Source organism: Rhinoraja longicauda, chromosome 12, assembly GCF_053455715.1.
Source record: "Rhinoraja longicauda isolate Sanriku21f chromosome 12, sRhiLon1.1, whole genome shotgun sequence".
NCBI lineage: Eukaryota > Metazoa > Chordata > Chondrichthyes > Rajiformes > Arhynchobatidae > Rhinoraja > Rhinoraja longicauda.
In genome coordinates this window covers 5,153,305-5,176,520 of record NC_135964.1, presented here as the reverse complement: position 1 = coordinate 5,176,520, position 23,216 = coordinate 5,153,305, and the positions used below count along the sequence as shown (strand labels likewise).

The window sequence follows — 23,216 nt, the reverse complement described above, 5'->3', positions numbered from 1 at the left end:
ACAGTGAGGGGGTGTTTGGAGTCACTGTGATGGACGTTTGTGTTGGGGTCATGTGTCTTGTGTTCTTTTTTTTATGACTGCTATGTAGTTTCGTTCGGTACCTCGGTACCGAATGACAAATAAAGCTCTGTTATACCGTTATACTGTTATCTGAAAGCCTTTTAAAATACCACTATCGTAGAAATGTCCGCCACCTCTCATGGCAGTGCACCACTCTCTGTGTAATAGACCTGCCCTGCACATTTCCTCTAAAGTTTGCACTTCTTATCTTAAATCTGTGCCCTCTAATCCTTGACATTACTACCCTGGGAATGTGTCCTCAGCAGAGGCCTTACCTTTGTTCCCCTCCTCCCCCACATCAACGAGTTCTGGGTCAGCCATGACGTGGAGCTCTTCTTCCGCCGCCTCCGAGCCTTTTTCCATGGGAAGGAGTCCTCACCCCCCAGTGATGACCCCTTCTCCCGTCTCCAGCTGACCCCCTCCTCTTGGACCCCCCCTGGTTGGCCAACTACCCTCACTAGAACTTTTCATCCCCAACTGCCTGCGTGACATTAACTGCCTCAAATTCTCCACTCCCCTGACTCACTCTAACCTCTCCCCTCCTGAATGTGCAGCCCTCCACTCACTCCGCAACAACTCGGACTTAGTCATCAAACCCGCTGACAAGTGAGGTGCTGTGGTAGTCTGGCGTGCTGACCTCTACCGGACCGAGGCCAGACGTCAACTCTCAGACACCTCTTCCTACTTGTCCCTGGACCATGACCCCACCGACAAACACCGGACCTTAATCATCAGCACCATCACGGACCTCACCATCTCCGGCGATCTACCCTCCAATGCCTCTCCTCCTCCACCCTGGGAAAAGGTTCAGAGGAGACACTATTTGTTGAAAAGTTATTTTAACTTGTTTTGTTCTATATTTTGTTAACATTTAAATCTTTAAAGCCTACATTGATTCAGTTTTGGTGCTTGCTTTCAAGTTACCCATACTCTTGAAACATTTCCGTTAGAATTTAGGAACACTTTCAATAACTGAACTGAAAGCAATTATCATCAGATTGTTTTTTGCATACGAGATCTTATTATCAAGATTTCAATTCAATCTTCAAAATTCATAATACATCATAACAGATCTCATTCACAAAATGCTGGAGTAACTCAGCAGGTCAGGCAGCATCTCGGGAGAGAAGGAATGGGCGACGTTTCGGGTCGAGACCCTTCTTCAGACTGATGCAGACTGATAACAGATCTCATGTTCACGTTTAAAACATTAAGCAAGTATAATAAATAATTAGTATTTATTATTGGAACTGATTGATCAACTGCAGTGCACAATGTAATATGCAAGTGATTAAAAGTTTTTCTCAGCTGATCTTTCTCACATTTCCAAGTGATTTGACTTCCCAACAATTCCATCCCAGTGCATGGAACAAATTCAGCCTCTTAAAGGATCTTTCAATAGACAATAGACAATAGGTGCAAGAGTAGGCCATTCGGCCCTTCGAGCCGGCACCGCCATTCAATGTGATCATGGCTGATCATTCTCAATCAGTACCTTGTTCCTGCCCTCTCCCCATACCCCCTGACTCCGCTATCATTAAGAGCATTCATCATAGGGCCATGGATTGTTTTTTTTTTTTTTGTAACGGACAGAGTCAGGTTAAAAAGAGCCCGCCACACTCTTTGAAGAATACTTCACCCATCAATTAGGTAGGGTCTTTCCTCTCACTTCCAGTTCAAAAATAAGTTTGAAATAACTTTAGAATATATTTAAGATGAAGATAGACACCAAAAGCTGGAGTAACTCAGCGGGACAGGCAGCATCTCTGGAGAGAAGCAATGGGTGACGTTTCGGGTCGAGACCCGATTTATACTATAGAATAATATTCTATATATTCCTCCTATTCACATAAAAGCCCTAAACAGGCTTCCCCCGCACCACCCCCCCCCCCCCCCCCCCCATATCAAAAATCTTCTAACCCACCACTCTATCTCCAGGTCCCTCAGGTCGGCCGACTTGGGGCTACTCACTATCCCGCGGTCTAGGCTTAAGCTGAGGGGTGACCGCTCTTTTGCGGTTGCAGCTCCTAGACTGTGGAACAGCATCCCTCTCCCCATCAGAACTGCCCCCTCCATCGACTCCTTTAAGTCCAGGCTCAAAACCTATTTCTACTCCCTAGCGTTTGAGGCCCCCTGAGGGGGCGCTGTGAACTGTTTATGTATGTGCTGTTATATTTATGTGCCATTGTATGTTCGTTCTTAATACCTGAACTGATGTACAGCAATTTGGTCAACGTGGGTTGTTTTTAAATGTGCGATACAAATAAAATTGACTTGACTTGACTTGAGAATAATATAGTTCAATATACTATTGAAACAAGCATCTGAACCGCACTTGTGTTGAGACATTCGTTCTTACCCAAAAATCGAGAGAGATATTTTGATTTTTGTCATGCATTCTTTCGCAAATGAAGTGGTTGGGAAAGTGCCACAAAATGCAGTGGCCACCGTAGTCTGAAAACACTTATTGAGCTCATGATCTGTGAAAATAAAGGACAGTGCGTAGATGGAAACATTGTCACTCTCAAGGCCCCAGAGAGAAACAAAACATCCTGAGTTCAATATGCATGGCTGCTTATTCATGACCACTGCACTAAAGCCACGTCTGTACCCTATGACACTGTGGGATAGACACGAAATGCTGGGGTAACTCAGCGGGTCAGGCAGCATCTCTGGAGAGAAGGAATGGGTGACGTTTCGGGTCGAGACCCTTCTTCAGACTCCATCATGGGATGGCATTGTCCACAAGGATTGGAACCGTTGAAGAATGCTGTCACCACCTTCTCATGGGTGGTGGAGAGGGCAAAACATTCCTGCCTCCTTTTTGATATCCAAATCCCAGAATCAATTAAGAAGTATTTTCCATAAAGAACACGCATAAACTATCATTACAAAATTATAGAGTGCAAAGGATGAATCGACATGTGAACGTGAAATGGTTGCAGAAGGAGTCCAGAAGGTACAACAGGCAGTGAAGAAAGCTAATGGCATGTTGGCCTTCATAACAAGAGGATTTCAGTATTGGAGCAAAGAGATTCTTCTGCAGTTGTATAGGGCCCTGGTAAGACCACATCTGGACTATTGTGTACAGTTTTAGTCTCCTAATTTGAGGAAGGACATCCTTGTAATTGAGGCAGTGCAGCGTAGGTTCATGAGATTGATCCCTGGGATGGTGGGACTGTCATATGAGGAAAGATTGAAAAGACTAGGCTTGTATTCACTGGAGTTTAGAAGGATGAGAGGGGACCTTATAGAGACATATAAAATTATAAAAAGGACTGGACAAGCTAGATGCAGGAAAAATGTTCCCAATGGAACTTCTTTACTCAGAGGGTTGTGGCTGTATGGAATGGGCTTCCGGTGGAAGTGGTGGAGGCTGACTCGATTTTATTATTTAAGAGTAAATTGGATAGGTATATGGATAGGAGGGGATTGGAGGGTTATGGTCTGAGTGCAGGTAGATGAGACTAGGTCAGGGAGAATGGTCGGCGTGGACTGGTAGGGCCGGACAGGCCTGTTTCCATGCTAAAAAATTTTTTAATAATAATTTATAATAAAAAAAATGTTGGGGGAGTCCAGAACCAGGGGCCACAGTCTTAGAATAAAGGGGAGGCCATTTAAAACTGAGGTGAGAAGGAACTTTTTCACTCAGAGAGTTGTGAATTTGTGGAATTCTCTGCCACAGAGGCAGTGGAGGCCAAATCACTGGATGAATTTAAGAGAGAGTTAGATAGAGCTCTGGGGGCTAGTGGAACCAAGGGAGAAGTTGGGCACAGGTTACTGATTGTGGATGATCAGCCATGATCACAATGAATGGTGGTGCTGGCTTGAAGGGCCGAATGGCCTCCCTTGCTTTTTATGTTTCTATGTTTCTCCCCATAACCTCTGACATCTGTACTAATCAAGAAGCTATCTATCTCTGCCTTAAAAATATCCACTGACTTGACCTCCATAGCCTTCTGTGGCAAATAATTCCACAGATTCATCACCCTCTGACAAAATAAAATTTCCCTCATCTCCTTCCTAAAAGAACGTCCTTTAATTCTATGACCTCTAATCCTAGACTCTCCCACTAATGGAAACATCCTCTCCACATCCACTCTATCCAAGCCTTTCACGATTCTGTATGTTTCAATGAGGTCCCCCCTCATTCTTCTAAACTCCAGTGAGTGCAGGCCCAGTGCTGACAAACGCTCATCATAGGTTAGCCTACTCATTCCTGATTTCAAGGGATGTATGGGTCAAAATCATGCAAATGACACATGCGTAGATGGGCAACCTGGGTTTTCCCATGCAGGACCGCACTTGTCCCCTATTAGGCCCAGGGGGCGCTGTAGGCCCGGACGCTGTAGGCCCGGACACTGTAGGCCTGAACATTGTAGGCCCGGGGCTCACTGTAGGCCCAGACACTGTAGGCCTGGACATTGTAGGCCCAGGAGTCGCTGGAGGCCTGGACAGTGACTCTATAGCTCTAAGTCTGTTTTTTCCACCTTGTTACACCCTAGCCTGGGTAAATCCAGGGTTGGAAATTCTTCTTTGGCTGTCTCACACCACCAAACCTGTCCCAACCTCACCATCACCTCTACGATATACCATCAAGAATGAGGATAGGCATTGAGCAGATGGGAATACTGGTGCTGTAAAGGGACTGAAATGTTTTTTGAGACAGATACAAAATGGACGTATTATTTTGCTGCACCTGACTCAGGACCGCGGCACTATTCCATTCCACACCACCTTCACCTTCAGAAACGTGGCATAAGACAGCAGAACTGGAAAGGAGGCACAGAATTACTCAGCACAGAAATATTCCTCACCTTATCCCGCCAAATAATTGAGCTGCAATTGTGCTGAGAAATAATAGAGACACATTATTGATAGGTTCATGTGAACCCCCTTTCAAAACAAATTCAACAAAACGGCACAATGGCACAGCGGTAGAATTGCTGCCTTACAGCGCCAGAGCCCCAGGTTCGATGTTGACCTGTGACCTGTGTGGGTTTTCTCCTGGAGCTCTTGTTTCCTCCCACATCCCAGAGATGCACAGGTTCGTAAGTTAGTCGGTTTGATAAAATTGTAAATTGTCCCATGTGTGTGTGTAGGATAGTGTTAATGTGCAGGGATCGCTGGTCGGTGCGGACTCGATGGGCTGAAGGGCCTGTTTCTGCACTGTATCGCTAAACTAAACTGAACTAAAACATTGCCTAATGTCATCCCCTTAGCTATTAATATTTACAGAGCCATTCCTTCTTAAGTAGCCAAAGTTAAAACAGTTATTCCAGCACCCATTCTCCTACATTACCAAGCAACAAAGGGCCAACAGGTGCTATGACCGCTCCATGTGCTTCAAAGGCTGAAAGACGGTGGCGCAGCGGTAGAGTTGCTGCCTTACAGCGAATGCGGCGCCGGAGACTCAGATTCGATCCTGACTACGGGCGCCGTCTGTACGGAGTTTGTACGTTCTCCCCGTGACCTGCGTGGGTTATCTCCGACATCTTCGGTTTCCTCCCACGCTCCAAAGACGTACAGGTATGTAGGTTAATTGGCTGGGCAAATGTTAAAAAAATTGTCCCTAGTGTGTGTGTAGGATAGTGTTAGCTGGGCGGCGCAGACCCGGTGGGCTGAAGGGCCTGTTTCCGCGCTGTATCTCTAAATCTAAAATCTAAAACGCCAATCTTCCTGTCACCAAACCTTAGTGCAATAGCAACCAGCAGTCAGGCACATGAAACGACCATTAACAATGTGAAAACATGAATTATCGTTTGTGGACCAGTATTATGTATGACACATGTCGTATTTTGGGGATAGTGTTTGATAGATATTTTCATTGGTGTTCTGAGTCAGTAATATTTGCAACCAGCCATGAAACACCTCGAGTAAGTCAGTCACCGTGGGAGCTCGTTTAGCCATGGGCAGGTCACGTTACTTTTAGCATTGCTTGAGGCAAGTTGAGAGAGTTCACAAATAACAGGCTGCAGTGTGGTTCATCTCACTAACTCCCACACCCGCTGTCTCACGCTGAACACATCCGCAGGTGGGTGTCACACCAAAGTGTTCCACCAAGTGGGTTCTCAGAGTCACAGCTGCAAATAGCTGTGAGTTGCAGGCCCATCCGTCTCTATTGCTGCTGAGAGTCACACAACACCAAAGGAGGTTATCCAGCCCTTCAACCTTGTGTCAATTGTTCGTAGAATTTCCCCAATTACACCTCCCACTCCATATAATCTTCATAGTCCTCCAGTCCCTTATTCTGTTGGAATCCAATTCCACTGCATACTGTCTAAGAAGGAACTGCAGATGCAGGTTTAAACCATAGACACAAAAAGCTGGAGTAACTCAGCGGGACAGGCAGCATCTCTGCAGAGAAGGAATGGATGATGTTTCGGGTCGAGATCCTTCTTCAGGAGAAGGGTCTCGACCGAGGGTCTCGACTCGAAACGTCACCCATTCCTTCTCTCCAGAGATGCTGCCTGTCCCACTGAGTTACTCCAGCATTTTGTGTCTATCCCCACTACATACTGAATCTGCATCTGAAGAAGGGTCATGACTCGAAAAATCACCCATTTCTTTTCTCCAGAGATGCTGCCTGATCCGCTCAGTTACTCCAACCTTTTGTGTCTATCTTCTGCATCTCAATATGGAGCAATATGTTGCATTCAGTAAATGCTTTCATCAAAAATCGCAAACAACTTAGATTTAAAGCTCCTTCGTACTGACTACGTTTATGGTGAAACCATCAGTACTGTTCCGCTATTCTAGGCCTCTGTTACTAGAAAGGGAGCAGGTTCCTTCAGAGGTCAAGTGGCAATGCTCCCGGCTCATACTGGAGAACAAAAGATCAGAACAAGGCCGGGCAGAACGGTGGCGCAGCGGTAGAGTTGCTGCCTTATAGCCCCAGAGACCCGGGTTCGATCCAGGCTACATGTGCTGTTTGTACGGAGTTTATACGTTCTCCCGTGACCGCGTGGGTTTTCTCCGAGATCTTCGGTTTCCTCCCACGCTCCATAAACCTACTGGTTTGTAAGTTCATTGGCTTGGTATAAGTGTAGGTTGTCCCTAGTGTGTGTAGGATAGAGTTAGTGTGCTGGGATCGCTGGCCGGCGTGGACTCGGTGGGCCGAAGGGCCTGTTTTTGCATTGTATCTCTACAACTGAAACTAAACTAAATGGTTTGCATTTCAACTGGTACCTTGGGACAGAATTCTGATACAACCTCAACACTGCAAAGTATTGTCCAAATTCAATTTCCCATTTTCTTTGCCTTAGACCGTGAATGTTGGCTGTATTACTTGACACTCCGGTGTGTTAGTTATCTTACAGAATCTTGACGAAAAGATCACTTCATCAAAACATACGTTTTGTAGAACAGTACAGTACAAAAGCATGCCTTGTAGCCGCAGAGTCCACGTCAAACATGATACCAAGTTAAACGCATCTCCTCTGCCTGCATGTGATCCATGGGCCTCTATTCTCTGCACATCCATGCGCCTATCCAAACCCTCTTTAATGCCACTATCGTGTCTGCCTAATATTGAGGCTCTATAAGGCGCTGGTCAGGCCACACTTGGAATATTGTGAGCAATTCTGGGCCCCATATCTGAGGAAGGATGTGCTGGCTCTGGAGAAGGGTCCAGAGGAGGTTTACAAGAATGATCCCAGGAATCAGTAGGTCTACCTTCAACCTATGATGAGCGTTTGTCGGCACTGGGCCTGTACTCGCTGGAGTTTAGAAGAACGAGGGGGGGCCTCATTGAAACGTACAGAATAGTGAAAGCCTTGGATAGAGTGGATGTGGAGAGGATGTTTCCACTGGTGGAAGAGTCTGGGACTAGAGGTCACAACCTCAGAATTGAAGGACTTCTTTTAGGAGATGAGGAGAAATTTCTTTAGTCAGAGGGTGGTGAATCTGCGGAATTCTTTGTCACAGAAGGCCAAGTCAGTGGATATTTTTAAGGCAGAGATACATAGATTCCTTGTGTAGGAAGGAACTGCAGATGCTGGTTTAAATCGAAGGTAGACACAAAATGCTGGAGTAACTCAGTTGGACAGGCAGCATCTCTGGAGAGAAGGAATGGATGATGTTTCGGGTCGAGACCCTTCTTCAGATTGATGTCAGGAGAGTGAGTGGTACAGAGATAAAATATTAGATAAGTACAGGTGTCAGAGGTTATGGGGTGAAGGCAGGAGAATGGGGTTAGTAGGGAGAGATAGATCAGCCATGATTGAATGGCGGAGTAGACTTGATGGGCCGAATGGCCCAATTCTACTCCTATTCCTTATGACCTTTTGACCTCTCCCACCAGCCCGAACGCATTCCAGGCACCCACCACTCTGTGGTGTCGAAAAGGAAAACAGAAACAGATAATTATTTTCTAAACTCAGGAAAAGCAGTATTTTGTAATGGTTCTCTCATTTGTCGGTGCACATCGAGTGACATAAATCAAATCTAAATTCATTGGCTGTTGGAGGTTGGCATTGTCACCCTGAGAATGGCAGTCCCTGATTTTCACCCTAGAGAACAACGAACTTTTAATTTAATAATAATAATATATTCCTTTCACAAAATGCTGGAGTAACTCAGCAGGTCAGGCAGCATCTCAGGAGAGAAGGAATGGGTGATGTTTCGGGTCGAGACCCTTCTTCAGTCTGAAGAAGGGTCTCGACCCAAAACATCGCCCATTCCTTCTCACCCGAGATGCTGCCTGACCTGCTGAGTTACTCCAGCATTTTGTGAATAAATACCTTCGATTTGTACCAGCATCTGCAGTTATTTTCTTATACTAAATATATTCTAGGATATTTTTTACATGTCTGCCTGATTTGTTGGATATAACAGTTAGAACTTGCATTTTTATTACTTTCAAATTTCCAGAGATATATAGTCCAGTTCCGAGATACAGTAAAACTATTGGGAAATTCCCAGAGGTCAGGAATTTTACTCTCCCAGTTGGCAGAGTAATTCATTTTCCATTAGCCACTCTTTTGTAAAATTGTTTCTTTGGATAACTCAAGCTGGGCATGGCTTTTTAGACAAGGATTAGCTTCTTCTTTAAACTTGAACAAAATGGGCTTCAGATAGTGATGTTCAAAATTGTGTTTATGTGTGGGGATCACTGGTCGGCACGGACCCGGTGGGCCGAAGGGCCTGTTTCCGCGCTGTATCTCTAAACTAAACTAATCAGAGTAGAAGGAACTGTTCCTGATTCTGGTACGGCACGGTTTCAAGTTTTTGTACCTTTTGCCCAGCGGGAGCAGGGAGAAGAAGGAATGACCAGGGTGGGACACATCTTTGATTATGTTGGCTGCTTTTACAAGGCAGCATGGATTGTAGATGGAGATGGATTCACCGATGAGGAGTCTGGTCTGTATGGTGGACTGGGCCACATTTACAGCTCTCTCCAATATCTTGCGATCTTAGCAGAGCTGTTCCCAAACCAGGCTGTGGTGGAAACCCCCGTATGTTGTACTCGCTGGAATTTAGAAGATTGAGGGGGGATCTTATAGAAACTTACAAAATTCTTAAGGGGTTGGACAGGCTAGATGCAGGAAGATTGTTCCCTATGTTGGGGAAGTCCAGAACAAGGGGTCACAGTTTAAGGATAAGGGGGAAGTCTTTTAGGACCGAGATGAGAAAGTTTTTTTTCACACAGAGAGTGGTGAGTCTGTGGAATTCTCTGCCACAGAGGGTAGTTGAGGCCAGTTCATTGGCTATATTTAAGAAGTTAGATGTGGCCCTTGTGGCTAAAGGGATCAGTGGGTATGGAGAGAAGGCAGGTACGGGATACTGAGTTGAATGATCAGCCATGATCATATTGAATGGCGGTGCAGGCTCGAAGGGCCGAATGGCCTACTCCTGCACCTATTTTCTATGTTTCTATGTTTCTGTGCTGCATCTGTAGAAGTTTACAGGTATTCCCCAACTAGCGATGCTTCGACTTACGATCTTTCGACTTTACAATGGTGTAAACGCTGTGCAACGGCAGCAACCCGTGATCAGGAATATTAAATCCATTTCGACAGATGATATTTTGGGTTAGCGATGGGTTTATCGGAACGTAACCCCATTGTAAATTGAGGAGCACCTGTCACGGGCGATATGCCAGATTTTCCCAGTCTTTTAACGATGAAGACGTGTGGATGTGCCTTCCAATCTGTTACCATGTAAGGAAATAACTGCAGATGCTGGTACAAATCGAAGGTATTTATTCACAAAATGCTGGAGTAACTCAGCAGGTCGGGCAGCATCTCAGGAGAGAAGGAATGGGCGACGTTTCGGGTCGAGACCCTTCTTCAGACTGATGTCAGGGGGGCGGGACAAAGGAAGGATATAGGTGGAGACAGGAAGATAGAGGGAGAACTGGGAAGGGGAAGGGGAAGAGAGGGACAGAGGTGTAATGTACTCTGTAAGACCCTGTTGTGGCTAGCACAATGAATATACGCCCGACATCTTGTAAGAAGATTTTATTACTGATCCTTCACCAGGAAGGTCACCTGACCTCAGTCACAAGGCACAAGCCCATTGGCCAGCTTCTGCTCTTGGCCTCAAGGGGGCACTGGCATTTACATTACATATACATCACAAGAGGGACAGAGGAATTACATCAATAATAATAATAATAATAATAATAATGCATTACATTTGTGTAGCACTTTTCTAAACACTCAAAGACGCTTTACAAGGTTTACTAAAACATAAAAGAAAATAAATAGATAAATAAGTAAACGAAGAGAAAAGGAAAAAGAAGGTGAGGTAACGGTCAGTGATTGAAGGCAGTCAATGTATTTATTCACAAAATGCTGGAGTAACTCAGAGGAATTACATCAATGTGGTCGGTCGACGAGAGATTGTTGGTAATATTCACACCAAGGAGCGTGAAACTCTCAAACATTTATACATCCACGCCATTGATGCTGATTGGAGCATGGGCTTTACCCACACTTCCTGAAGTCAATGACTAGCTCCTCAGTCTTGCTGACATCGAGGGAGAGGTTGTTGTGCTGACACCATGTTACCAAGTATTCTATCTCCCTCCTTTACTCTGCCTCGTCATTGCTCGTGATTCACCCCCGACACAGTGTTGCTCTCTGCAAACTTGTCGATGGACTCAGAGCCACATTCGGCTGCACGCTTGTGACTGTACAGGGAGAATAGTTGAGGACTGAGGACGCATCAGGGCGGTCACGACGGCGCAGCGGTAGTAGAGTTGCTGCCTTACAGCGCATGCAGCGCCGGAGACCCGGGTTCCATCCCGACTACGGCTGCTGTCTCTACCGAGTTTGTACGTTCTCCCCGTGAGTTTTCTCCGAGATCTTCGGTTTCCTCACACACTCCAAAGACTCCAACGGTTTGTAGGTTAATTGGCCTGGTAAATGTTTTCAAAAAAAATCCCCCCAGTGGGTGTAGGACAGTGTTAATGTGCGAGGATCGCTGGGCGGCGCGGACCCGGTGGGCCGAAAGGGCCTGTTTCTGCGCTGTATGTCTAAACTAAAAACTAAAGATTCTTGCAGGGAAGCGATGTTGAGAGTTGCTGTGAAGGAGGTTGGTTTCTCTCCTCAGTGATTGTGGGCCGTGAGTCGAGGGTCCAGCAGCAGAGAGGGGGGAGGGAAGGTCGCTGATTCCTGGGCCCGGGAGTGTGCAGATGATTTTAAATGGGATTTTAGTGTTGAAGGTGGAGCAGCCGCTGATAAATAAGAGTTTAGCAAGGGCATAGGTGCCCTTGTTGGTTCTGGAAACATAGTTATCCCCATTGTTATTGCAGCTGCTCAAAGCTGATAACATCTGCTCAAAGAAGGTAATGGTTATTATTAGGTTGCACATTAAAAATGTGTCACCTTTTTCTCTGTGCTTCTTGGTGTTTGCCATTTATTATGGCCCCAGTTCTTGTCGTGTTTACCTGAGCCTCTGCCAGCTGCTCAGGCTGATTTATGTCACAGATACACCTGTTACTTGTGAAGCTTCATCAGCCTTCATTTCAGTTTAGTTTAGTTCAGTTTAGAGATACAGCGCGGAAACAGGCCCTTCGGCCCACCGGGTCCGCGCCGACCAGCGATCCCCGCACATTAACACTATCCTGCACGCACCAGGGACAGTTTTAACATTTCTCCCAAGCCAATTTACCTACAAACCTGCACGTCTTTGGAGTGTGGGGGGAAACCGAAGATCTCGGAGAAAACCCACGCAAGTCACGGGGAGAACGTACAAACTCCCTACTGACAGCATGGGACAGTCGGGATGGAACCCGGGTCTCTGGCGCTGCAAGCGCTGTAAGGCAGCACCTCTACCAGAGCAGCACCAGACCTCCACAATTTATAATTGACTTAATGAGATCTCTTTAATTTTGGGTTATAACATCGTATTATCGGATTGGCCTCCTGTTATTGACTTCACTTCAGAATTGTGGGTAGTCATGTATGACAGTTTCTCCTCCAAAACATGTTCAAGCCTCCCCATCCTTCTTCAGGGACAATCAACCATTCATCTTGGCCTGATACTGTTTTGCATTATTGCACAGGGATAATGGTGGCAGTAATCCACACATTGCACCCTCTAGCTTGACCGCTCTCTCGGGGAGTGGCCATAATGCAGAGCCAGGCACAGCAAGAACACAAACTATTTGCAACAGGCCGATGCCTCCTTTCAGTAGTTTAGTTTAGGGATACAGCGAGGAAGCAGGCCCTTTGGCCCATCGAATCTGCCCCGACCAGCGATCCCCGCACACTAACACTATTCTACACACACTAGGGACAATTTACATTTCTCCCAAGCCAATTAACCTACGTCTTTGGAGTGTGGGAGGAAACCGAAGATCTCGAAGAAAACCCAAGCAAGTCACGGGGAGAACGTACAAACTCTGTACAGACAAGCACGCGTAGTCAGGATCAAACCCGGGTCTCTGGCTCTGTAAAGCAGTAGTTGTACCACTGCGCCACCGTGCCGCCCGAAAATAGACCCCTTCAGTTATTGAAAGAATCAGAGACTACTGTATTGAAAAAAAATTAATGATGGAGACAAAGAGACACTGAGATATCAGCAATACGGGTGCTGCACTGTAAGGAGTTTGTACGTTCTCCCCGTGACCTGCGTGGGTTTTCTCCGAGATCTTCGGTTTCCTCCCACACTCCAGGTTAATTGGCTGGGTAAAGGTAAAAATTGTCCCTAGTGGGTGTAGGATAGTGTTAATGTGCGGGGATCGCTGGGCGGCACGGACTTGGTGGGCCGAAAAGGCCTGTTTCCAGCTGTATATATATGATATGATATGATAAGTATTATTATGGTAAATGTTGAAGCATTTTACAAACATTCATTGGTGCCTGTGCAAACATTCATAAAAAGAATACAGAGCAGACACGTCGTGATAAAACTAATTTGTCCGCACCGTATACATTATAGGGGTCCCAGAATATCCAAATGTACCTTTGCCTTCAGCACTGAAGCAAAGTGACCTACGTTGTGTGATTGTGTAAGGAGGAACTGCAGATGCTGGTTTAAACCGAAGATCAACACAAAAAGCTGGAGTAACTCAGCGGGACAGGCAGCATCTCAGGATAGAAGGAATGGGTGACGTTTTGGGTCGAATCTGAAGAAGGGTCTTGACCCCATGATCACAATAAATGGCGGTGATGGCCGGAAGGGCCAAATGGCCTCCTCCTTTTGGACACTTCATAAAGGTGACCGCGCTTTTGCGGTTGCAGCTCCTAGACTGTGGAATAGCATCCCTCTCCCCATCAGAACTGCCCCCTCCATCTTCTCCTTTAAGTCCAGGCTCAAAACCCATTTCTACTCCCTAGCGTTTGAGGCCCTCTGAGGGGGCGCTGTGAACTGTTTATGTATGTGCTGTTATGTTTGTGTGCCATTGTACGTCCGGCGCGGCCTGGAACGTGGCAACGACACCAGCCTGACCGCGGGAGAGGACGGCAGGGGAAGGGAAAAGACATTCTGGCCTTCCATCACAGTGAGGAGGGGACTGGAGGAGACTCACTGTGATGGATGTTTCTTTTTTTTGTGTGTTGGTTGGGGTTGTGTAATTTGCTTGTTTTATTGCTTTTAATATTGGACTAAATTTCGTCCAAAAAACTTGTTTTTGGATGACAAATAAAGATATCTTGAATCTTGAATCTTCTTAGTACCTGAACTGATGTACAGCACTTTGGTCAACGTGGGTTGTTTTTAAATGTGCTATACAAATAAAATTGACTTGACTTGACTTGACTCCTGCACCTATTTTCTATGTTTCTATGTTTCTATGACCTGACACGTCACCCATTCCTTCTATCCAGTGACGCTGCCTGTCCCGCTGAGTTACTCCAGCATGTTGGGTTTCTGTCTGATGTGAACCATGTTGTGAGGCACCACATTTTCACTGTGAATGTCTGGTCCATCTCAATATCTCACCGTCACAACCTCTTGCTTCTGGTGTTGCAGGCAGGAGTTTGGCACCGAGCAGCTGCCTGACTTGACGAAGGAAGTGTACCTGCAAGATATCCACTGTGTGGGTTCCCTCTGCAAGCTCTATTTCCGAGAGTTACCCAATCCTCTCCTCACATATGAGCTCTACAAGAAATTCACAGTGAGTACGCTTTGTCTTCTATCTCTGCAGTGTGCTCCTTTCTCCTCCTCCTCGGGTGATGTTATCTCAGTTGCTTGTGTCAAGGTGCAACTGTAACCTCTGCCCGCCACCCCTTCACCGTACCTCGGGACACGTGACAAGAAACTAAACTAAACTAAACTTCACCCTGTGTAGGATGGGTGGTGCAGCGGCAGAGTTGCTGCCTTACAGCCCTTGCAGCGCCAGAAACCCGGGTTCGATCCCGACTACGGGTGCTTGTCTGTGCAGAGTTTGTACGTTCTCCCCGTGACCGCGTGGGTTTTCTCCGAGATCTTCAGTTTCTTTCCACACTCCAAAGACATACAGGTTTGCAGGTTAATTGGTTTGGTATAAGTGTAAATTGTCCCAAGAGTGTGCATGTTAGTGTGTGAGGATCACTGGTCGGTGCGGACTTGGTGGGCCGAAGGGCCTGTTTCTCTAAGCTAAACTGAACTGCAGATGCCAGTTTACAACAAAGATAGACACAAAATGCTGGAGAAACTCAGCGGGACAGGCAGCATCTCTGGAGAGAAGGAATGGGTGACGTTTTGGGTCGAGACCCTACTATACCCTTCGTCTATTATGCAACCCCAGATGGCGTGTACTGATGGGGTCTTTGGTCCGTAGGGAGAGGGAGGGACCACAAATGATCCTGACATTAGTCACTTGCAACTGGGAGTGAAGGTTTGCAAAAAGCGGTCACCATCACGGCAAACCTTTCTTTGGCTTTTGCTGCCCAGTGAAATCTGAGCTGGAATCAGTCTGACTTCAGGCTGGAGGCCGCGCTCGGCTTTGCGTTTTTCTGCATTGGAGAGTAGGCACACTGTCTCAGCAAGGAGGCCAGACTCCTGGTGTGCAGACGAAGTCGCCCGCAGGAATGAAGGCAGGAACGGGGTACTGATTGAGAGTGATCAGCCATGATCGCATTGAATGGTGGTGCTGGCTCGAAGGGCTGAATGGCCTACTCCTGCACCTATTGTCTATTGTCTATTGTCTATAATGAGGGGCCAGCACCTGGTGACAAAGGGCAAATTGGAAATTTATGGCTCAACCATTAATGGCAGTCATGAGCTCATTAAAGTCCATCTCACTGTCATTGCTGAAGCTCAGAGACATTGAAACATAGAAACATAGAAAATAGGTGCAGGAGTAAGCCATTCGGCCCTTCGAGCCTGCACCACCATTCAATATGATCATGGCTGATCATCCAACTCAGTATCCTATACCTGCCTTCTCTCCATACCCCTGATCCCTTTAGCCACAAGGGCCACATCTAACTCCCTCTTAAATATAGCCAATGAACTGGCCTCAACTACCTTCTGTGGCAGAGAATTCCACAGATTCACCACTCTGTGTGAAAAAAAAGTTCTCATCTCGGTCCTAAAAGACTTCCCCCTTATCCTTAAACTGTGACCCCTTGTTCTGGACTTCCCCAACATCGGGAACAATCTTCCTGCATCTAGCCTGTGCAAACCCCTTAAGAATTTTGTAAGTTTCTATAAGATCCCCCCTCAATCTTCTAAATTCCAGCGAATACAAGCCGAGTCTATCCAGACTTTCTTCATATGAAAGTCCTGCCATCCCAGGAATCAATCTGGTGAACCTTCTCTGTACTCCCTCTATGGCAAGAATGTCTTTCCTCAGATTAGGAGACCAAAACTGCACGCAATACTACAGGTGTGGTCTCACCAATGCCCTGTACAACTGCAGCAGAACCTCCCTGCTCCTATACTCAAATCCCCTCGCTAAGAATGCCAACTTACCATTCGCTTTCTTCACTGCCTGCTGCACCTGCATGCCTACTTTCAATGACTGGTGTACCACGACACCCAGGTCTCGTGAGGTTCACATGGTGCTGAGTGTAAGATGCTCGGCAAATATGAAGGATTTGTGTCTCATGGCCAGCTGGCTTACTGACTTTTCCTCAACAGCTACTCATTGCAAAGCAAAGGCTTTTACTTTCACTTTAGAACTGTGAGTGATCCATGTCCATTTGGCTTCCTGGTGGCCCCATGAGTGGCTGTAAAATGAACAGCATTGCGAAAGTGCACACAAGGGTAAATGCAGGAGCAACAAAAAGCAGATGGACCCCTTTATGTGTCTGATTTATGAAGTGTCCAGATCTCAGGCTGAACAAGCAAGGCCAGGCCACTGGCATGTACAGTTGCATTATAATATTTAATCCTAATATGATTGCCTTGGATCAGAATTTCACAACTTTGACAGAGATTCAACTTGCACCACAAAGGGAGCCAATAAAACCTGCTACTCCATAGTCCTGGAAACCTGGCCTGAGCAAGTAGACCTTACGAAGGAATGATTAGTTATGTATTGGGTGTGATTGGCTGGCAATCCCCACACATTGTGCATTATCTCTCGTGTTGGCACATAGAAACATAGAAAATAGGTGCAGGAGTAGGCCATTCAGCCCCACGAGCCTGCACTGCCATTCAATATGATCATGGCTGATCATCCAACTCAGTAACCTATACCTGCCTTCTCTCCATACCCCCTGATCCCTTTAGCCACAAGGGCCACATCTAACTCCCTCTTAAATATAGCCAATGAACTGGCCTCAACTACCTTCTGTGGCAGAGAATTCCACAGACTCACCACTCTGTGTGAAGAAATGTTTTCTCATCTCGGTCCTAAAAGACTTCCCCCTTATCCTTAAGCTGTGACCCCTGGTTCTGGACTTCCCCAACATCGGGAACAATCTTCCCGCATCTAGCCTCTCCAACCCCTTAAGAATTTTATATGTTTCTATAAGATCCCCATATGTTTCTATTAATGGACAGCCTTACGTTCTGTGCGCCAAGCCCAGCTGCTTCCCCAGTCTGAGAACCATTTTAACACCCCTTCCCATTCCTACATCGACCCTTCTGTCCTTGGCCTGCTCCATTGCCAGAGCGAGCCCACCTCAAACTGGAAGAGCAGCACCACATATTCGGCTTGGGTAACTTAGGCAGGTTTGAAATGCAGATGCTGGTTTATACCGAAGATAAGACACATAATGCTGGAGTAACTAAGTGGGTCAGGCAGCAGATGTTTTGGATCGGAACCCTTCTTTGTCTATCCAACAGTGTGGACATTGAATTCTCCAATTTCAAGTAATGCCCCATCGAACACTGTCTCTTTCCCTTGCCCCCCCCCCTCCTTAGATTAGATCTTAGATTCCCCGCCTTATCCTTCAATCCATCTATCCATCTTATTTCTCCTTCCCTATGTCTTCTTCCACCTACATCCCTCCCTCTGGCTTTACATTTCAGTCTTCCACTCTTCTAATCTGACACCCATATGCCTCGTTTTCACTTCTAACCTCTGTCATGTACTCCACCCATCTGCCTATCAACCCCACCCCCCCCACCCCCCACATGTATCCACCTATCGCTCGGCAGACATGCCGAGCTCCTCGACTCTTTTCCAGCTTTCTCCCCACTAGTCTGCCTCAGAAATCTGTGGAGGCCAATTCTCTGAATGCATTCAAGAGAGAGCTAGATAGAGCTCTTAAGGATAGCGGAGTCAGGGGGTATGGGGAGAAGGCAGGAACGGGGTACTGATTGAGAATGATCAGCCATGATCACATTGAATGGCGGTGCTGGCTCGCAGGGCTGAATGGCCTCCTCCTGCACCTATTGTCTATTTTCAATTGTCTAGTCCAACCAGTCTGAAGAAGGGTCTTGCCCCGAAATGTCCATTTTTCCCAAAGAAGCTGTCTGACCCACCGAGTTCCCCCAGCACATTGTGTTTTGGTCAAGATTCCAGCATCTCCAGCTTCTTGTGTCTCCAGCCGTACTTTTTTTTTTTAACTTTCATGCCCGCCTCTCGCTTTCTCCTTGACATGTTTGGGCGGTGATATTGCATGCCGTGAGGCTGGGAAAGGACAGGATGAGAGAGACGAGAAGGTGGCTATGGAAGAATCCTAACCACATTGGGGAGGGTTTATTACTAATCATCATCAACATGTTGCCAGCTCTCAGGAAAGATTGAAACAGAGGAGGCTCAGAGCTATCTAATTATGAGGGACCTGAGCAGAGTTAAGAAGAAGAATTTATTTCCCCAAGCAGATGAGACAAAAATAGGATGTATAGAATTATTATAATTGATTCAAGAAATAGGAGGGGGGGGGATGAGAAAAAAACCTTTTCATCAGTTGTTGGTAAGGGTATGGAACTCCTTGTTTAGTTTAGTTTAGAGATACAGCGCAGAAACAGGCCCTACTGCCCAATGAGTCTGCGCCGACCAGCGATCCCCGCACATTAACACAACCCTACACTAGGGATAGTTTTACATTTATACCAAGCCAATTAACTTACAAAACGTGTACGTCTTTGGAGTGTGGGAGGAAACCAAAGTTCTCGGAGAAAACCCACGGGGAGAACGTACAGACTCCGTACAGACAGCACCCGTAGTCAGGATGGAATCCGGGTCTCTGGCGCTGCAAGCGCTGTAAGGCAGCAACTCTACCGTTGCACCCACGGATAGTGCAGTTTGAAAGTGCTGTCAAGGCAGAAGCTGGAGACACATTTAAGCAGTAACCTGCATGTGCACTTGAAGAATCAAAACGTGTAGGAAGGAACTGCAGATTCTGGTTCCAACTGGATAGACACAAAAAGCTGGAGGAACTCAGCGGGTCAGACAGCATCTCTGGAGAAAAGGTATCGGTGACGTTTCGGATCGGGTCTGAAGAAAGGTCTCGACACGAAGCATCACCTATGCATTTTGTCCAGAGATGCTGTCTGGCCCGTCGATTTACTCCGGCTTTCTGTGTCTATCTAGAGAATCATAACTGCAGGGTTTTGACCCAAATGTTGGAAAGTGAGATTAGAGGGGAGACCTCTTGTTCAACCAGCAGAGAGAGTCACATTGAGCCAAGTCACCTTGCTCTGTGCTGTATATTTTCTTTGCGTCTATGAATACACATAAATACTAGGTTAATTCCCGGAATGGCGGGACTGTCATATGTTGAAAGACTGAATCGACTAGGCTTGTATACACTGGAATCAGAAGGATGAGAGGAGATCTTATCGAAACGTTTAAGATTATTAAGGGATTGGACACGTTAGAGGCAGGAAACATGTTCCCAATGTTGGGGGAGTCCAGAACAAGGGGCCACAGTTTAAGAATAAGAGGTAGGCCATTTAGAACTGAGACGAGGAAAAACTTTTTCAGTCAGAGAGTTGTGAATCTGTGGAATTCTCTGCCTCAGGAGGCAGAGGATGCCAATTCTCTGAATGCATTCAAGAGATAGAGCTCTTAAGGATAGCGGAGTCAGGGGGTATGGGGAGAAGGCAGGAATGAGGTACTGATTGAGAATGATCAGCCATGATCACATTGAATGGCGGTGCTGGCTCGAAGGGCCGAATGGCCTCCTCCTGCACCTATTGTCTATTGTCTAAATGTAAGCTTCATGAACTCTCAGACATACATTCATCTGCACAAATAAAACGCATGTCCAAAGGCATGAGCACGTGCATGTATAGAAAGAGAGATGTGTTCACACACAAAGATTTGCACTGATAGACTTTTTACAAACATATTCACAGAGCCAAGTGCTCATCATGTTCACAAGTCCAAACTTACAAGTTGGCGAAGGTCAATCAGCTAATGTGGCTGCTGTGTTGATTGATCTCTACCTCAGTTCCATTTATACATTCTTCCTTCATATCCCTTGATATGCAGCCAAAACATGAAGCTTTGAGACTTCCATTTGGCTCAAGCTTCTGGAAGGGAGGTGAGTGGATGGTGAGTGGGCTTGGCAGGGAAGGATAGCAGGGCCCCACTAGTTTTCCTCACCTTGCCCATCAGTAAACACCTACCTGGATAAGCGCACATTTACTTTACTTATGCAGCATGGAAACAAGGCCCTTCGGCGCACAATTACACTATCCTACACACACAAGGGACAATTTACATTGAAACCAATCCAATTAACCTACAAACCAGGTAGACACAAAATGCTGGAGTAACTCAGGGGGTCAGGCAGCAACTCTGGAGAGAAGGAATGGGTGACGCTTCGGGTCGAGAAACGTCACCCATTCCTTCTATCCAGAGATGCTGCCTGACCCGCTGAGTTACTCCAGCATTTTGTGTCTACCTTCGATTTAAACCAGCATCTGCAGTTTTCTTTCCTACACAGCCTACAAACCAGTAGGTCTTTGGAGTGTGGGAGGAAACCGATGATCTCGGAGATAGCCCACGCGGTCACGGGAAGAACGTACAAACTCCGTACAGACAGCACCCGTAGCCGGTATCGAACCCGGGTCGACAGTACTGCAGGCACTGCAAGGCAGCAACTCTACCACTGTGCCACGTTGTTCAGCTTAAACATTATGCTTTATCCCTGTCACTGAGTAGCTTTGAAATTCAAAGAACTGGACCATGAATAAATGTTTATCAAATAGCATTGTTGATTAAATCTTTTGCTTGATAGCTCGAGGTCTGGTTTGTAATTTTCATTACAGTATTTTTTACTATGCAGTAACATGAAGTTCTGAAACCAAATGGAACTGGTTTAACAGCAATGAAGATAGAATAATATTTTTGTATAGGAAGCAACTGCTGATGCTGCTTTACACCGAATATGGACACAAAATGTTGGAGTAACTCAGTGGGGACAGAGAAGGAATGGGTGACATTTCGGGTCATGACCCTTCTGCAATGGATTCCAACAATCTCACAAAGGGACCGATTTACTGGGACGGGCTAGATGTGTGTTTTGATGAACCTTCATCCAGTTCCATTTCGCCAGTGTAAATGGGCAGACTATGGGTGTGCTTGTCCCACGTCACCGAGTCCTGTTGTTTCCACCCTCAGGAGGCCGTTGCTGCTCAGTCAGAGGAGGAACAGCTGGAGAAGATCCAAAATGTCATCAAAGAGCTACCTCCCCCACATTACAGGTAATAAAACCAGCCGACAGTCACACTCTGTAAATCACCGCCGGGCTCGCGGCTGATCAGTCAAAACCAAGCCCCGTGCGCTTCTTATTGCACTAAGCACTCTTCAGGCAACTAACACGCAAGGAAACTCTCAACTAAAAAATGTCTGTGAGATGAAACAATCCCAATTGGAAGCACAGGCAAAAATGCATCAAAAAGTAGGAAAAATAATGATGGCATCCTCTTCTAAAGATGCTCTTCCCACTTATGTTGTACTTCGTGGTCCGGTATCTGTTGTACCTTTGTTGTGACTCTGGACGGACCACAAGTACACGTGTTTAAAAGGTTATAATGCTGGAGCTTAAATCCAGGCTGTTTATTCCAAGGCCACCTGGAACCAGAGTGGCCACCTCATTCTCTTATATAGACATTACTACACAGGCAAACAAAGTAGTCCTGGTGATACAATAAAGTAGTCCCTGCAATATCACAACAACTTACTAGTGTCCTTTTGATCCCCGAAAGTTATGCAGCTTTGAAAGATATGTCAATCGTGCATATTTTCTATGTTGGAAAGTATGTTCAGGGAGGATTTCTCAAGCCCTCTTCTCAATGATGCATTAGACACTCAGGATTCGACATCAACAGGAGAGAGTTTGAACCATGGTGAGATCTGGCTTTGTGCAGGAAGAGACTGCAAATGCTGGTTTAAACCGAAGATAGACACAAAACGCTGGAGTAACTCAGCAGGACAGGCAGCATATCTGGAGAGAAGGAATGGGTTTTATCGGCTTTGTTCTGCTGAAGCCCTGCATTGCTTGTGTTGTTACACTGGTAACATCTGTGGCATTCCTGATTAAGTGTTTAGCCTGACAGCCAGGGAGGGCTGGGTTGTTGATCAAAGACACGAGTTCGAATCCCATCATGGGAACAGGAGAATATAAAATTAAATAATTAAATAAATATGGAATTGCTAAAGAAAAAAAGTTGACTCTCAGTAAAAGTAACCATAAAAGTATCGGAATAACATAAAACCACATCAAGGTCACAAATTACATTCAGAAAAATAAATCTTCTGTCTACTTCTTCTGAGCTCCATGTGACTCTGTACTCTATAATGGAATGAAAATGTTGCACATAATATACGGGTCGTGGATATTTTATTGATTTTTCCTGTATTTGTGGATCGGTTCATGCAGATATTTCATTCCCATCTTTTAACATTTTAGTATAATTCAAAAATCATCCTTTTTTCAATAAAATGCCGGTAAACCTGTTCATAATTTTCTCCCCGTCTTTTTCCTCCCACAGAACTTTGGAATACCTGAGCAAACATTTGACACACATTGCTTCCTTTAGCGGCGAGACAAACATGCACTCCAGGAACCTGGCCCTTGTATGGGCTCCCAATCTCCTGAGGTAAGCTACTAAGGTTAACTCATTCTTATTTACAAGCATGTGTTTCGCTGTGCAGGAGGGGATGGAATTATCATTTTACACCAAAAGACTGAAGATGCTGGGAATTTGGAATGAAACCAGAAAACTCCAAAGGCATTCAGCACATCAGCTTGCAACTGTGGAGAGAGAAACATTCTTTGAGTGTGCAGGAAGGAACTGCAGGTGCCGGTTTAAACCGAAGATAGACATGAAAAGGTGGAGTAACTCAGCGGGTCAGTCAGCACCTTGAGAGAGAG

At 46.0% G+C, this 23,216-nt stretch overlaps 1 protein-coding gene across 2 annotated transcripts in view; it reads left to right on the top strand.

Annotated features, from left to right (window-relative positions):
* The window catches only part of arhgap31 (Rho GTPase activating protein 31), a 120,568-nt gene that overhangs the window by 57,621 nt on the left and 39,731 nt on the right, over positions 1-23,216 (top strand). For both annotated transcript variants that reach the window (XM_078408921.1, XM_078408920.1), the window contains exons 3-5: positions 14,482-14,626; positions 21,461-21,543; positions 22,834-22,941. In XM_078408921.1, the coding sequence (XP_078265047.1) occupies positions 14,482-14,626; positions 21,461-21,543; positions 22,834-22,941 (336 nt within the window). The remainder of the gene's footprint in view (positions 1-14,481; positions 14,627-21,460; positions 21,544-22,833; positions 22,942-23,216) is intronic.